Source organism: Chiroxiphia lanceolata, chromosome 9 (assembly GCF_009829145.1).
Source record: "Chiroxiphia lanceolata isolate bChiLan1 chromosome 9, bChiLan1.pri, whole genome shotgun sequence".
NCBI lineage: Eukaryota > Metazoa > Chordata > Aves > Passeriformes > Pipridae > Chiroxiphia > Chiroxiphia lanceolata.
The window spans coordinates 4,572,168-4,589,605 of NC_045645.1; the positions used below are offsets into that span (position 1 = coordinate 4,572,168).

General features: G+C 42.1%; 1 protein-coding gene across 1 annotated transcript in view; it reads right to left on the minus strand.

The window, feature by feature from the left end:
- Nucleotides 1-17,438, minus strand: part of EIF2B3 (eukaryotic translation initiation factor 2B subunit gamma) — a 100,086-nt gene that overhangs the window by 15,184 nt on the left and 67,464 nt on the right. The window contains exons 6-9 of the mRNA XM_032696879.1: nt 16,728-16,858; nt 15,887-16,080; nt 11,636-11,713; nt 10,801-10,949 (exon numbers count right to left, since the gene is read on the minus strand). Of these exons, the coding sequence (XP_032552770.1) occupies nt 10,801-10,949; nt 11,636-11,713; nt 15,887-16,080; nt 16,728-16,858 (552 nt within the window). The remainder of the gene's footprint in view (nt 1-10,800; nt 10,950-11,635; nt 11,714-15,886; nt 16,081-16,727; nt 16,859-17,438) is intronic.

Consider the following 17,438-nt stretch of genomic DNA (forward strand, 5'->3'; position numbering starts at 1 on the left):
ACAACGTGCAAATGGGAGCATGTGAGAGAGAGTGTGCGGGTATGTCTGTGTCTGTGTGTACGCTGAGCGCCTGTATCTGTGAGACAGAGAGGCTGACTTTGGGGTGGGTTTTTTTGAAAGTGAGAGAACAAGAGCAAAAGGAGTAGTGGCCAAGGAGGCATGGGGGGATTACAAGGATTTAGGTCTTTAAACTGCAGACCACCTAACAAGATCACTCTGAAATGCCACTAATTTCAGTTAAGGCCACAGACCTCCCTTCCTCTGCCCTCCCTCTCTCCCCCATTGTAAACAAGTAATCCCAGCAGAAAACAACAGAGAGCAAAATGTACACACATTCTGCAACATTCCAGGTCCTTCTTTATCTTTTATTTATTTTTCTAAAAGGTCAGCGTATGTATGGAGGGAGGGGGGAGGGGAAGAAAGCCAAAAAAACCTCAAGTCCATCTCTTGTGTGGGCTTGAAGGAAGCTGGGAGAAAGCAAAGTCCAAGAGCACACAATATGGAGCTTTTATAGCACAGCAATTCCTCGACTCGGCTTACTTTCCCCTCCCTCTATTTGTGGCAAAGTCACATAGCTTTAAACCAAAGGACAGGGTGGTCGATTACATCTGAAAGAAATGTAAAGAATTGAGAAAGAATTCCATCTCCTGTCGAAATTATAAATAAGGAAGTATTAGTCCCAGAGACAGGCTGATTTATGCAGCCCTGGAACTGCTGACTTTCAGCCCGAGTATCGGTCTGTAAATCAAACTCTTAAATCAAGTGTGTCAATCGCTGCAGCGCTGCGATACTTGGGAAAAGAAAGGCACCTACCACTGAAAGCAGGAAGATTGCCAGGGGACTGAGGTGCCGTACCCTTCTTCATTTTATAAAGTGTAAATCTGAGATCAAACATCCTTTGGGGGAACGGGAAATCAAAATTCGCAGTGCTCAGCACACCGGGAGCAGGCAGCAGGAGTCCAAGACACAACCCCCTAATTACAGGCTACCCACTGATTATTTAGGACTCTGTGATTAAAGTGATGAACGCTCCTGGGAGAAAGGGGCTTAAGTAACTGAGGTCAAGACCCCAACTGCAGCTCTCGCCCTGGCTGTGCAAGCTTAGGAAGGTATGAATGTCACAGGTTTGCCTTACAGCAAATCTCCTGAAATGCCAATGGAACTTATCCAGGTCTGGTACTTTAATCCAATTGTGCCAAAACCCCGACATAATCTCTGTTGGGCAGCAAAGCAAATGAGGTGTCTAAAATGCAATGCTTAAAACTATAGACTCACGAGAAAGAAAGAGCCTGGAGCACAAAGCTGAGGACAGCCAGTTGGTACTGCTCTGCCATGCCAAGACGTCGGGTCTCTTGCTCCTCCAGATGAGCTACGAAAAGGAGAGACTGACGCAGGAGTTAAAAGCAAAGGGTGACATGCCTCGGCAGCTACTTTGCTGACTGAGGGGTAACAGATGTGGATTCCCCTGGGAGCAACATCCCATTCTGCCCTCACCAAGAAGATAACAGCCACAACAGGCACCTTATTAACCCTGAGAGGTGGCAAGGAGACAGGTAGAGCTCTAAAACCTACCAGCAACCCCTCGAGGAATCCTCCGTTAGCTAGTGAGTCGGTAACTGGGACTCATGATCACAGGGGTGAGGCACAAAGATCACAGGAAAACAGGGAAGAAGCAAAAACACTACTAGGGAACTTGGGAACCCCAAATGTTCCCGTCACCATCGTGCTTTACACACCAATACATTTTTGCACCAACACGCTTTTACACAAAAATGAGAACTCAGGGCACTGTGAATCTCATGTTAAACACTCAAGTAAATACCAAAGACTACAATAGATGCCAGCAGTACGTGCTATAATTTATAGATACATTTCAAAGCAAGCATTCTTAAGTGAATTTGGGCTTTGATCTCCTGTTTTTCCCCTTGGGGGTAACAAAATCATTCTACCAACCCCCCTGAATTCTTCACCCGTCTCTGAGGGTGTTTTCGCTAAGGAACTTGTTTCGTGTCTCTTTTCTAGCCAAGCTCATCACTGTGGTATGGCTCCTTTACACTTCTTCCCCACACCCTAAACATTTTGCATTACATATTGTATATACTTGCCAGCACTCGTATTTTCCAATGAAAGTTCAACTGACCTTAAAGGATTGCCTCAAACCTACCTTAGTGTGTTTTATTAAGTGAAACTAAGGCTGCCGGGGGAGGTCGCCTGGAAGGTTGTGCCTCACCTCTGAAACTTCAGTTAAATCCAGCTGATCTTGGAACAAACCAATTGGCGGCCTTTTATGTAGCAGCAAGCTCGGGATTGCACACTTCAGCAAAAGTACACTGCGAGGAGTTTACACCAGGAAACCCCACACGCAGGAAAACTGATCTCCCTCTGCGTTCTCCTTTGCAAAGTAGAAGGGCCATGTCCTGCATGATTTTACAGACACTCTGCTGATGGCCAGGAAAAGCTACTGATGGCTATGTGAAGGAAAGAAAGCAGAAAAATTATATGTTCACTCCCATCTCTGGGTTTGCCTTACTTTCTCACTATCTGGCACAGTCAGAGTGAGTGAGGTAACAGGCACAGTAAAAAGACACTTTCTCTTGAGTTTTTCAAGTGCAATTCTGGGTTGAGAGCTGTGCCCTTTATAAGACATTATCGGTTAAATCAGCTTCCATATCATATGGGCTAGGTTGACACTGAAAAGGCTTTTTTATATGTCACCCTTACAAACTGAAGCTGGCCTCTTAGATCTAAGCTGAACTTGTTCAACTCCATAGTCCCCTTAGGATTTTAAGAGACACAATTCTGGCACAATGTGACAATATCTTCCTTTTCCATTACCCAAGTGGGGGAAGATTTTAAAGAGCATCAGAGACACTCACAGCCAGATTCCCACCAAAACCCAACAGCAATCAGCAGCTTGTGAAAAATCTCCACACTCTTCGATTAGACCCATGTGGCTAGCAGGAGGCACAAGCTTATTTACAGCTCTGAAGTCAGACATAACCCTGGCCACCTGAAGAAGCAGAATGAGAGGAGATATTTTAAAATGCCACTTTTCAGAGCTCATCTGTGCTTTAAGTTCAACATTTGATGTACAAGATGTTTGGAAAATTGGGAAGAGCTCCCTGCACTATCAGGGAGACATCTGCATCTGAGATTAAAGAACAGGTGATTTATTTAAGACAGATTGATGTACCAGGAAGCTAGCCAGAAGAAAAATTTTTTTTGAGGGGCTGCTAGTAATAATGTTTCAGACATTCACAAGATAACAGCTATTATATGAGAAATTTCCTAAATACATTAGGTACAGCAGAATTTTACTTTAGTTGAAAGTAACTGAAAACCAGTCCTGCAAGTAGCTCCACCGCTTCCTGCTCACTAGTTTCCTACTTTGCTCTCTCTTCCTCAGTTTGTCTTCCTGCAAACTCTGCTGGCCAGAGGTTGTCTCTATTCACTATCTTCTATAGCATGTGCAGTGAATTAAATAGAAGAATGAAAATTATGGTTCCTGACCAAAAATGTTTAGTTTAAAGCAAAGAAGTGTGACAGAAAGGACAGAATTGATGCATAATCAAGAGAAATAAGAGCCCTTTTTACAGGCAAAGACTATACATAGCTTTCTTCATGTATTCCTTGTTTATACATATCCATGATATACTTTATCCATATATTTAAGCTGAGCATGTGCGTTTTCTGAATTATGTTCTCACTTTTCTTGTGCTTTCTGTGGTATCTATTCTAAACTCATTCTTCTTTCCAGGGCTAGCAAATGGCAGGGGGGCAATTGATGGCATGAGACAAAGTGTCCAGAAGACAAAAGCCATCTTAAAAAATGATTCAAGATACAAAATGTTTGGGAATTCCAGCATAAGCAAATCTTTATCTCCAGCTTCGCAAGCTGTGGTGCTGGAAACAACCTCATCTCCTCATTCCTTTTCATGAGGTTACATACTGTAAAATATGTTGCCTTGGCAATAGGATCATTCCTTTGTACTGCCATTGTCCAAGGGGAAAAAGACTACTTAGGCACTGAACCCCTATAAAGGTTCAATTCTATCCTGGTTTTAATTAGAACTTTCTTCAAACTGCTGACTGTTTCTACATCAGGTGCTGATTTGGCACTATTGAGGAAACAACCAATAAACTTCACAATCAATCTGCAGTTAGTAGTCAATCTAGCTCGCCTTGCTTGTTGTTTTCTTCCTTTGTACATTTTCTCATAGAAAGTAGAAATAAATTGAAGACATGTGGTAAACTAGAGTAGCCTTTAACCAGTCACACGTGGTCTCTCTCCAGTCCCCTCACTGAGTAACATTACGGCATCTGTGCCATCTACTTTCACACAGGTAGCCCAAACACCTCAAACAAAATGCAACGCATAACTCACTCTCTTCACATGACTCAAGAAAGAAGATGCTAGTTTTGGCTGACGTAACATTTTCAGTGCCAGTTCTTCCTCAACAAATCTGGGTACTTTGGTCCTTCATACACATTTTTAATCCAGCCTATTCTTTCTGCCCAGGGAGTCAGAACTCCCCCCAAGGTTCACCACATCTCCCTGTGGGACTCGTCCAGCTTTCCCTCTGTCCTCAACATTCACATCACCTCCCTGCAGTTTGTAACCTGAAGTTTTGGTGTCACCTCCCTTCCATTCCAAGTTCCCTGATGCTGCAACACTCTGCAGTTTGCTGCCATCATGTGCAGCCTGACCCAAATCGTTATCTGCCTGTCTTTTTAACCCCTTCCCTTTCCAAAAGGTGACCTTAGCAGTGTGTCACACGGGGAATTTCAGCAGTTCTTTCTGGGTAATGTGTTTTTTATGTGGTTCCAATAACATGCTGTAAGCTTTACAAACAAAGAGTCAGGTTATTGTTCAGTGATTCCTGCCCCTCCACACAATAACCTCCAGTCACATCTGCAGTCCCAATCCCTCAACTGACAACCCACTGCATCAGGCTATCCAGCAACTGTCTGCTGCAAACTCCTTTCTGGAAGGAATCGTCTCCCTCTTCCACTGCTATTACCAGTTTGGGATGCAGCTTGAGGAGTTTAGTGGTGAAGAATCTTTTGAGACATCACATCAAAATATATCCACAGGATGGACACCAGGACAAAGACACCACTGTATAATTAAAGGGGCAACCTTGCAGAACTCCAGACAGAGAACTGTTAAGTATCAAAAACATAAATACCAGAGGAAGGAATATCTGCCCATCAGAGCTTGCGATTCTACATCCCACAAATTATACCTGTGCTAGCAAGCCCCTGTGCCACACACAGCATCTTTGACCACAGACCACTGTAAACCATTCAGGAACAGAGATGTGTCTCTATACATTACAAGTGCAAATAAGGAGACCAAAAGGAACATTGGAACAGCATCCTGAGTTGGTCAATAGACCTCAAATTGTTCCTGATTTTCAAATGAAGACCACCATCTTCTAAGTCAACAGCTGCCGAGTTGAACTCAGGAGGTAGTGCCTAAAATTCTCTGGCCTGTGCCAGGCATCTGACTAGACATTTCATTTATCTTTTCCATCATCCAAACCAAATCATTCCCAATGAGCATTTTTCTGATAAAATTATAGGTGAGACAGGTTTAACTTTTCTGGTTACTCTGTGAGGATCTGGTACTTTCTAGCTGTGGAGGTGAAATCTTGATGCAAATCTTGTGCCATTTGTCCTCTCTGATAATCAGACCAGCCTATTTATGATTTCCATAAAAACATAATTTGAAGCAGAATGCTCTCTTGTACTTCCTTGAGAAAAGAAAAACAGCAAAATACTTAATTTCAGACACTAAATCTAGCACAGAGTCCCTGGGGTACTGACTACCAGCATGTCAACAAGACCATTTCAAAGCATGCCTTACTATGGACTCGATATTTATCTGAGCTTTCCAGGCTTGCTTCTTCAACTAACCTCTAAGTAGTTCCAAAGATTGTGGGTTTTTCCCTACTATAGTCCCATCTCCTGAATTTTTCTGTTCATTTTCCATGACCGAGGAAGAAGGACATACTGTGCACAAAACAAAATGGCCAAGCTCTTTCCAGTAAGTGTATACACTGGGATAGTTTTACTAACAAACAAGAGATTTCGAAATATTTACATGCAGGGATGGAATAAAGGATTCAACATGTTTTTCCTGTTAATATTATTTGTAATGCTCAGAGCACTTCGGCACAAGGTCCTGTATGACCAGAGCAATTAGATGTTCTTGCTGCCAGAAGCAAGCAAACCAAGTAAAACAACAAAACTGGTAAAAATAAAGCCAATGTTTGATAAAAACCCCAACAAACCAACCACTGACTGCCAAAACAAAAGTCAGAACAGGAACCTGAAACTAACCCATTCATATCTCAGTTTCATTTCAAAATAGCCAAGTGTGCCCAAGTATACCAAATGAAACACAGTTATAGAGTCACAGAGTCATTTGGGTTGCAAGGGACCTTTAAAGCCTATGTAGTCCTCACCCCCTTAAATAAGCAGGGACCTCTTCAACTAGACCAGGTTGATCAGGGTCCCATCCAGCCTGGCCTTGAGCACTTCCAGGGGCAGCCACAACTTCTCTGGATAACCTGTGCCAGTGCCTCACAATCCCCACAGCAAAGAATTTCTTCCTTATATCTAGTCTAAATCTACATTCTTTTAGTTAAAAACCATTAGGCCTTGTCCTATTGCAACAGGCTGGGCTGAAAAGTTTGTACCCATCACTTTTATAAGCCCCCTTTAAGTACTGAGAGGCCACAATGAAGTCTCCCCAGAGCCTTCTCTTCTCCAGGCTGACCAACCCCAACTCTCTCAGTCTGTCTTCACAGGACAGATGCTCCAGCCCTCTGATCAGTCCCTGCCTTGTGGTCCATTCAACTTGAGAAGTGTGGGAAGAGAAACTGCCAGTGAAGAATAAGGCAAAAAAGAGGCTGAGTACCTCAGTCTTTTCCTTGTCTGTTGTGACCAGTTTCCCAGCCTTGCTTATTAGGGGGGCATATCTACATCACTTTTCATTTGCAAATGGTAACCAGCTTCAGTCAGTCTGTGGGTGTTACACATTGCCCCTTTGCAATTGAGATGTAATGAAGGGACTCCTGCACAAAAGATGCATCAATCCAGGGATCCTGTTGTGCTGCTCCACCTCTGATGCAAACAGAACAAACAGAAGGGCAGTCCCAAGCCACTACAGAGACTAAGGACACACACAGCTACTGCAGGAGCATTCAGATAGACAAAGTTTTCAAGTGACCTATAATTTCAGCTCGATTAGTAGATTTTCTCCAACTATGTAACTCAGTGCAGTCATTTGTCACTGAGCTCTGGGGAGCCATCCAGAGGGAAACAAGAACCGTTTCCCCACTGCAGCCTGTCACCTGGGCAGTCAGCATCTCTCAGCACTTGTGCTGCTGTATAAATTACATCCCTCCCAGCTTGGTCAAGGATGTCCATCATTCAGCACATATGTAATCTTCACTATTTTATTGTCTCATTGATGGAAGAATTAGCTGCACAGTGGGAAACACATTAAGAAAGGACTACCAATTATTTTGCCCTGTTACTAACTTCTTTAATCCCCTGTAATCTCTTCTAAGGGGGGGATTCATATCTACTCAAATCACTTCACAAGAGACATATATAATGTAACAGAAGCCCTACACACCAGGGAAAACAAAAACCCCTGCTACTGATCCTCCAGAGTATCAAATGCACCAGCCATTGCTGGTGAACAGACCATAATTTGCAAACACTGTGCAATGGCACTGTCCAAGCTAACCCCAGTTCCTTGATCCATTCAGCTGGGAAGGTCATCACCACCTAGTCCATAACCTCTGTTCCTCCAATAAGGAACCAACCACAGCCTAAAAATAGGAATCTGGTTTTGTTCTAAGCACCTTGTGGTGCTTCCCACCTGCATAGCAAGATTCTATTTATCCATTTCAGAAGCTGGTATAAAATGTGGTGAGGCTATTCAAAACCTTTTTCTGGTTTGGAGGTATAACATGTGCATCTTGAAGCTGCAGGAACTATGGCACAGGATCCCCAAATAACATAACAGGAAAACTATCAAGAAATAAACATTTTACATCAGGTGGGGTTTTTTTTGGGGGGGGTGGTGGTGGTTGGGAGGTTGTTGTTGGTTTGGTTTTTTGGGTTTTTTTGGGCTTTTTTTTGGGTTTTTCTATATTGACATAGTGAATTGAAGCTGCTGATCACTTTTTCAGCTGAGATGGGAAAAAAAAAAGAATGTAAAATTCAACCCAGAGAAGCTGGAGGTGATGTAAGTGGCAAGGGCAATACCAAGGCAGTGCCACATCGCTCTTGATAACTGAACTTAGAATGCAGAGCAATTTTTGCATTTGGTTGTTCCCAGTATCCCAACTTTCAGAAAAGATTTACCAGATCATTCTTCTCTGAGTTATCTAAACATCTTTGTCTTTTCCATAATATGTGCAATGAACACTGCTGGGAATGACCTTCAGTTACCACTCACATTTGACTCAGGCACTAATACAGTAGTCCATTAGTGTGGTTGAGCTATTCAAGTCAGGATTAAAATGTATATTCTTTAAATGACACACTTTTTGTCACTTCTCAGTGCAATTCCAGAAGTTTCTAATATACAGTACCTTAGATGGTAAAACTGGCTTACTTGTAGGACATCTGCAGTGCAACAAAAAAAATTAATTAGATCTGTCACTTTATTATGCTCATTTTGACGCATATCAGCCAACACACACTGACTTTCCAATTTAAGACGAAGATGTTTTCTGCAGTTGGTGATTAGATAAAGCCTGAGCTATTTTAGAGACACTTGGGAGGAGAGGTGTTCATAAGGAGTTGTCCACTGTGGGCAGTTTAAAGCCAAACCACATATAATTTATCCACCTGTTGCAAACGGATCCATCAATACATGTAACAATCATTAGCATTTTACCAAAAATCTATCAGATTTAACCAAAGTAATGAAAGAGTCAAAATACATAGAAAAAAACTCCACACAAATCCTTCGCTCCAAGCAAGGCTTCTTTCAACAAAACTCAGCAGCTAGAATATTTCTGTTTCTCACTACCTGTGTATGCATGACTTCATGCTCCTCTAATCTTGAGACTTACCATGATACCATAAGAAATACTTTATCAGCTCAGCATCTGTGCAGTTCTACACAATATTGATTACAGTATGCTTTGAAGTAAAGATCCAGGGTCTATTGTCTTAATTCTGTCTGTAGAGGAATAACTACAAATTAGACTCCAGTGCATCAGTGTGCAGTAACCATAGGGCAGCTAAAGGAAGTAAACCCCTGGGACTAGGAGGTTTTTCACTCTTTGGTGGCTACATTGTTTTCACTGAGAGTCACTGGGGATGACATAGTTTTCTAGAAATTCACAAAAATGCTACCCCAAAAGTCAGTTTATCCCTCTTAAAAAAATAATGTATCACCAACTTTACGATGCTTGTGGAACTTTGTGAAATGCTTAACATAATGACTCTGGGCTCGATTTAAGATTTAGAATACTACTATATACCAATGCAGACAAACACAAGGTGATTTGGGACTCTTCATAAAAATAGCAGTATTTATACACCCAGCTGCCTCTGTGATTTAATGGTAAAGCTGCTGACCTCATATGCAAAACCATATCATTACGACTGTGGCATCAATTCATTAATCAAAGTGACAGAGCATCTTATGATCAAATGAGAGAGGTTCCTCCACTTTTTATGACAGCAGTGCTAGTGATACAGCTATACTGGATCCATCTGTGATTGAACTGGAAGCCAGCTATTTTCTATACTCAATGGAATTCTGATTTATGATGTGCTTGAAATTACTGTGGATTTCTATTAAAGACAAACACTTTGTGGTAAGGTACCATACTTACCTGTAATTTAGTTATGTAACAGTAGTATCCTCCATAGACCCCACATCCTTTGGGGTTTTATGTTTTTCAGATATGCAACTTTCAGAGCCAACTTGGCATTTTTTAAGAGCTTGGCCTTTTTCCTGAGGCCCTAAGAAAACCTCAAGCCATGAAGGAGCAGGGAATTTATACAGGTCTGCACAGACTCAATCAGCAGTTTCCTTTCCACTGACATCCACAGGAAGCCAGCACGTATGGAAAGATGGGGGCATGCAGACATCAACATTTACAGATAGGCCACTTTTCCCACATTTGGAAATGTACAGCTCAAAGCTAACTATTTAGTCAGTGTCTTTAGTGCACGAGAAACCTCTGCTAGCTGGCAGATTTTCTCTTTGAAAAGTTTGTTCATTTATTCTATTACTCAGCATAGGCAATGGTAAAGTAAAGCTGCAGGACAACAGAAAAGGGCCAAAGAAAATGACATTTTAGGTGAAGCTGTAATGTTCAGACACAAGAAGAACATTTCTAGTTGGTAAGTGTACCACTTCAAAATATGTTTTGTGCCTCTATTTTAGGCCTACTCACAGATCCAGCCACTGAAATAAAGCTTGGAAGAATGGCACACAAGCTCATACAGACTCATAGATCCACTTGACTTACCTACACACTCTGAAGATGACAGATCTACTGTAAAAAGAAGAAATTTATGTTCCAAGACTGCAGTCCTCTCATTAATTCATTTCACTTGTGCACTACTAGACTGGTTATAGAGACTTATTTCTGACTCAGTCTTTAGAAACACACTCTCTGGTATCATCTCTTCCAGCTGAGAATTCTTTACAGGACAAAAATTACTGACTCAGGGCCTACCTAGAAAAAGAAACTGCAAATTTAGGGAACCAAGGTACAAAAAGGTAACATACCAAGGTACAAAAAGGTAACATACCCTTCCTCAATTGTAACAGAATTCATGATGATGCAGTTTGTTATCTTAACTTTGTCCTTTATGGTACACATGCTGCCGATGATGGAGTGTTTAATGGATGTCTTCTCCCCGATTTGTGTGGATGACCCAATGATACTGTCTGATCCCACCTGGGGAAGAAAACAACAGAAACTAGCAAAAGCACAAGGATTTCTCCAATATGTGTTCTCCATACACCTCGTCTAAACAGTGTGTCTCAAGCACTCATTAACAAAGTTTACCATGCTCTACCCTGAGGGATCCTTGGCAGAGGAAAGACCCAGAAATTTGGGCAGTTGGACAGTCTTCTCAAGGTCCATTAGCTTGGTCAAACTCCATTAGCAGGTCTGGCTCCGTAGGTCTCATGCAGTAAGGTAAGAACAGTCCTGCTGGTACTCACTGGTTTCACTCAGGTTTGCCCAGTGAGACCTGTCAAAGGGAGGCCTGAAGCTGGTCTTCAACCAAAATGCTTTAGCGAGAAGCAAAGCTAAAATACTGACCCCTTCTGGGTTTGGTGTCCTTTGGGAGGCAAACTGCTCAACTACCAGGAACTGCCATTAGGGAACAAGAGAGTGCAGTGGGGTCTTGGGAATAAGATGGAATTTTTACCAAACATTTTAAAAGGCAGAGATTAAAAGGCAGGAACCCATGGGTGAGTCTACAGGAGATTCTGGGCTGGATCACCTGTACTGCCATTCCACACTTCAGAACTCAGTTTCACTTCCAATGATGGAACTGAATTTTAGCAAGCAATTTTTGAAGCAAAGTGTGTGCACATTGTATTGAAAGAGCAGAGATGGAAAAAGGGAACACTTACCATGCCTCTGTCAGTGATCTGTGCAGACCCATGAACCAGTGGCTCTTCCAGACCCAGATTAAGCAACAGCTTGGGAACCTGGATGAAAAAACCCATGTTACAAGTTAACATGACAGTGCTGTACCCACACATTACATAAACACTTCAAAGATGGTTTTGGTTTCTATTGCACTACTGCATCTGTCATAAACATTTTAATGTACAGGAAAAGGTAGGTTACTGCATTTTAAATGCCCACCAAGTGTGATTTATTATCTTCCACTTTTGTAAAGGAGACAGGTACACACTGCCACTGCAGTGCACTGCATGTCTCCTCTCAGCTTGGCTTCCCACCTGTGGAGAAGCAGTGGATCAGCAGCAGTAGGTTGGCTCCAGTTGAACACAGTGACATCCTACACGTTACTACAATATTTAGCATCTGCCATTGCAATTGCTGCTCAATATGTTTTATGCTGTTCAGTAAAGCAAGGTTGGGAAGCAAGTAATACCAAATATAAATCTGTAAACTGGCTTAAAAAGATGACTATGTTAAACCCACTCCACAAGGTAGCACGCTGAGGTAGAGGCAACAAAATTGTATTTCAGGTGTTTAAGCAGAAAGAAACTAAAGTTGATCAAGTGGCTATTCCAGATGGTAGAAAGCTGCATGAGAAAAGGCTCTTGACAGGGAGAAGGCAGGTGTTAGATAAGCAGGCAAAGCAGCGATGGTAATAGAGAGAGACACAGCCCGTGAGGTAGCCAAGAACAAATCCACGGAGAGCAATTCTGAACTGGCTCCTGAAAAGAAAGAGGAGCCAGCGTTGCAGGAGGATGGGATATCACTCCATCGTTCCTCCTTTTGTGGGTGAAAGAGCAGCCTGAGGCATTCTGCATCTCCTGGCGTCAGGCTGGGGCCAAGGTCACACACCACAGAGGAGGTGATGACAGCCCGGCCGGGGAGTTCAGGGGAGGTGGGAGCCTTGCAGCAATGCACAGACACGGTGCTGCAGTTACTGGCAGGGGTGATGCAATGTATGATGTGTCTTGGTTGGACAGAGATGGCAGTCAAAGAAACACAGGGGACTCAGAAGGTGGCAAAGTGATGCATGAGGGCTAAGAGGTCCAGGCTAAGAGGTTCAGCAAACTGAACTCCTGAGAGAGAGGCAGTGTGTGCTGGGCTGCTGTGGAGCTCCCCACATGCTGTTTGGCCAGCCAGGATGTGTGCACGGACTGTCCATCTGGGAGGTCAGCTGGAGTCTCAGCACAGTGATGGTGCAACTGGGTTTGCCTAAAGAGAGGGAGCAGCACTCATTAAGTCTCTTTTTTTCTTTACACAGGCACCTATTTTTACAAAACTCTTAGAAAAGTTTATCTTTGAGATCTTTATTGTTCTGTTGAATTTGGCTGAATGTTGCCAGCAATTTCCAAAGTTGCTATGAAGGAACTGCCATACAGTACAACTGTGTAAAACGACCTCCTTAGAAAGCTGGGATAACAAGGGCTGATGGCTAGGGAGTGAACCTCAAGGAGCAAATCCCACAGATCTGAAGAAGATGGGATCAGATCAGAAAATACATCTCAAGACCTCAAATGAGATGACAGTTGCAGGAAATTATTTGGATGTTCATAATATGACCAGCCTGTTTCCCTTCCAGCATGCAAGGATGGATAAATAGTGCTGGTTTTCACACGGTAAGAATTTTCACAACTGATGCTTCATTCAGATGAGTGAGGTGAGCTCAAATGAACTCACACATCTGAGCTATCATTTCTATTTGCCTGTTGTCCCCAGCAGACATTTTCACATCTGTAGCTCTCTACCTCTTGTAGTTGGTCCTTCCCACTGGATTTGTGTTTTGTTTATTTTTTAAAAAATAAGAGTAGACTAGATCCTTCAGCCCAGGGTGCAGGTACTAGAGAAAACCATCAGCTTACCAGAACACCACAAACTAGGCCAATCCACCCAGATGATGCTGGCTGGGTGAAGGGACGTTGTCCTCACCTGACACACAGACCCAAGCAAGGAACACACACCAAAGAATACCTACAGCACAGGCTGGAAAGATTCCTGCTATCCACTGTTGATCTGTGGGAAGGGAAAGACATGAAGAAAGGCTCTTGCCCTCCTCAGTGGAAAGGTGGTGTGGTGAAATAAATAAAGGATTTTACTGGCCAGAGTAAAGACCTTATTAGAATCAGTCAATGGTAGTGCAGCCTGAGGGGTAACCCAAGAAAGCTACCAGCTCAAGCATTTTACTCTGAAAAGGAAGGTTAGACTGGGGGCAGGAGTCAGAGGGAGTGCCTGGGTCAAAGCAAGGTTTAAGATGTGTTTGGATTTAATTCATCTTACAAAGAAACTATTTCCTGCTATTGAAGATAACTCCCTCCTGAACCCACCTGCCCACACACAGGCTGCAGGCATCCAGAAAACCAGCTGGAAGTGAAATGATGTGAGCAAACTGTTTCCTCACCAGAAGGGTGAGGGTTAGGATGCCATTCCTTCCTGCAGCTACTGGACTGGACTGCTACTGCTCCATAACCCTGTCTTTTTGGACCTCAATGCTACAGGTCCTGGCTTTGCAGCAAGGGAATTAGAATCTGGTCCGTGAAGACCAAGACAAGGGCAAACAAGATACCAAAAGTCTTCCTTAATGACCAACAAAACAGGTAAAAAAAGCAGATCAAATGAATTATGTATCTTTTATGAGGATTAGCAAGACAGACAAAATGTGGTGGCACTGAAAAAAGGAACTCCTTTCTCACAACTCCTCATTAAGGTCTATTTTACATTTTACCTCAACATACTTTCCTTCAAAATTTTACCATCCTGAAAAAGTTAAAAATTCAAAGAAAATCCTTTCCGAAGTTGAAGGCCCCAATGTGATTTCAAAACACTAATTCTTTGTACCACCCAGGAGCAAACATATTTCCTGAACTGACCAAAATGTAGAATATTTAGGTTAAAAAAATCCAAAAAACAACCAAAAAAACAAAAAAAACCAACACAAAAAAGCCCACATGGAGTCTGACTGGCTTAAGTCAATAACTTTTTACTGAAGTGGCTGCTGCCAAATGTACACGCACACTTCCCCTAGCAAGCGGTGTTCACCTTTAACCCTTTGGGCACACTTGTTCCTGCTATTCTTGGGGAAAGTTTTCTCTTTCTGACAGGCAGCAATGCTGCCTCTCTTCCTCATGTCTCCAGCCACAAAGCAAATAGTTTTATTTCTGTGTTCCTCTACAGGCACCAAGGACAAAGAGCTCCAGTGTGCAAACTCACGCTGCCATGCTGCAATTCTGATTTGCATGAATTAATCCATTCGTGTTATTTAAACGAAATCAGCTCAATCTGAGAGCAAATGCAAGGCAGTGACCACTTCCAGGATTCCCAATACAACATTATCGCTCTCCCAGCCCCACTTCCAGAAATCCTGAGTCTTTCCTTACTGCACTCCTAAGTCTTTCAAAACTAGAGGAAGCTGTCCACTCCTGACAGCAATGAAGTTCATCAGTAGCAGAGCGAAGTGAGAACTTGTACATTGCATCAGCCAGTGTAGTAAAACTCCCCAAAAAGACCCAAATCTCCACCCCATAAACATATCAAGAGCTTTTATTCAGCAGTTCATTAGCTAATACAGGATTTCTCTAATTCTCCACAGTGATTTTTTTATTTTATGAATTCTCAGTAGTGTGAAAGTGAAAGCTGCAACAGATGCTGCAACAGATCAACCTTTCACCTCTGTGTTTACCTGAAATACCACTGTAGTGAAACCTGTTCATAAAATAATTCTTTCATTATGGAAATCATTAGGCAATTTAAATGTAAGGGCAGTTTAAGTCTTCCAGCAAATTGCTAATAACCTTTGTCATTATCATAGACAAACATCTAGGAAGAGTCCAGTCAGAACCGATCTTGCCTTTAGGACATGGAGGACATTGATTAGATAAGCTACCAAAGCTACTTCCATCCTTATTTTCCACACTTCTTGGCTCTTCGGCAGCAGGTCTTGCCCCAGCCCCTCAAAAACACAGGAGTGTGTGGGGTGAAGGTTTTCTTAGCTAAATCAAAGCCATGGAGTAAATTAGTGACAGACCTGTTTCCTGGCCTCACATCCCTATCCAGCAAGCAGTAGGGCGATGTGCCTAGATAAGATGGCAGTGGTTCAATTCCCACACACTCCTCAGCTGTATCGCAGGGAGCCACTCCTGGAGGGTAAAATGTGCCATAAACTACTGCTGTATCCCCAGGAGGCAGTTCTGTATTTTCCTCACCTGTCTGTTTGCTTCAATATACAGCCCAAGAGTGTTCACTCGGTAGCACAGCCCCTCTTTCATTATATGGACGTAGCAGCGCACTTTTCCTTCGTGGAGAGTTTCAGTCATATCTCCTCTGTGATCATTCCAACACGAGTTATCTGGAGCAGGTTTCAGCAAGCTATTATCTTCCTTTATGAAACTATAAATGTCTGGAGAACACACACATGCATGAAGTTAAGACAGGACTTAATGAAATACTTTCTGAAGAGGAATACCATTAAATAGTGTTGGTGAAGGGAAATCTTTGTCTCACCTCATCTCAATGGCTGGATACTTAGCAATCATTAACAGATTTTATCACATGTAGTGAGTAAGTGCTTATTTTTATTCTGCAGGTGTGAATCAAGGAATCAGGGCAGATGCAATGTTTTGCCCAAGGTCACACAAGGAGACAGCGGAAATGTTAAAAATAGGTTCCAAGATCTGAGATCCTGTCCAGTTCCCAGTGCAGGGTGGTTAAGGTTTAGCCTGTTATCCTATGCAATTTTAAGAACTCCCTCCTAAAATTACATTTTCAAAATTGCATTTATATGTCCTGTACTCTGGAAGAAAAAATACAGAGCCCCTAGCTGACTTGTTTATGATTTACATCAAAATAAGGAAGGACAAAAGAATTTATATAATGCATAATACTGCTTGAAAAAGAAATCTGCTAGAATCTTTCTTATCATGAGAAAAAAGCCCCAGATCCCCAAACTACTGTTTCAGGCTAATTCTGTACTCTACTCAATAACTCAGCTGCAGCATATGGACTTTAAAACTTTCACACACCCAAATTTTTGATACTTGTACTGACCTAGGGATGCTTGTTCTCTTTTCTTTTGGTCTTCTTCTTTGTTGTCTAGTCCTTGTTGCAATGATGTGGGAGAAGAGAACTGTTTCCTAACCAGATGTGGAATCAGCTCACTCCGGAGAGATGTGATTGTCCTGGGGAAGGAGATGCACACATGAAGTTCATGAATGCTAAAACTTCCATGTTTTCTTTTTCTTTGCATAACATTATCAGACATTTTGCACATTTTTCATGAGGATAATCAAAATGCCAGGTATTGCAAGACACTAAGACAATGTCCACTAGTCACACGCTTCCTTAATGCATTAAAATATAAAGAAAGATTGAAAATAAGGAAAAAACTTCATCTTTAGAACTCATTCCCCTATACTTTAACAGACATACCTATAATTTATTATAGCACCACACTGCAATTCATACTTGCGTGCAGATGGAATGCAGAAAGTACCAACATTATAATGACAACAACTGAAATTCTCTTTATGTGGCTTAAAAAACTACATCAATTGACATAAAAAGAGAGAATAAAGAGTGTGTAGAGGAAAAACTAAAGCAGCTCCTTTTCTTTGTGATAAAAACATGGAAATGCTCAAGGATACATGAAATATCAGATCCTTAAATTTATGATGCATACATTAATGGTATTCTTGTTCACATGAAACTTCCAGAACATTTTAAAGATTCAGTCCTTTTACCATGAGAAATCAGCACATT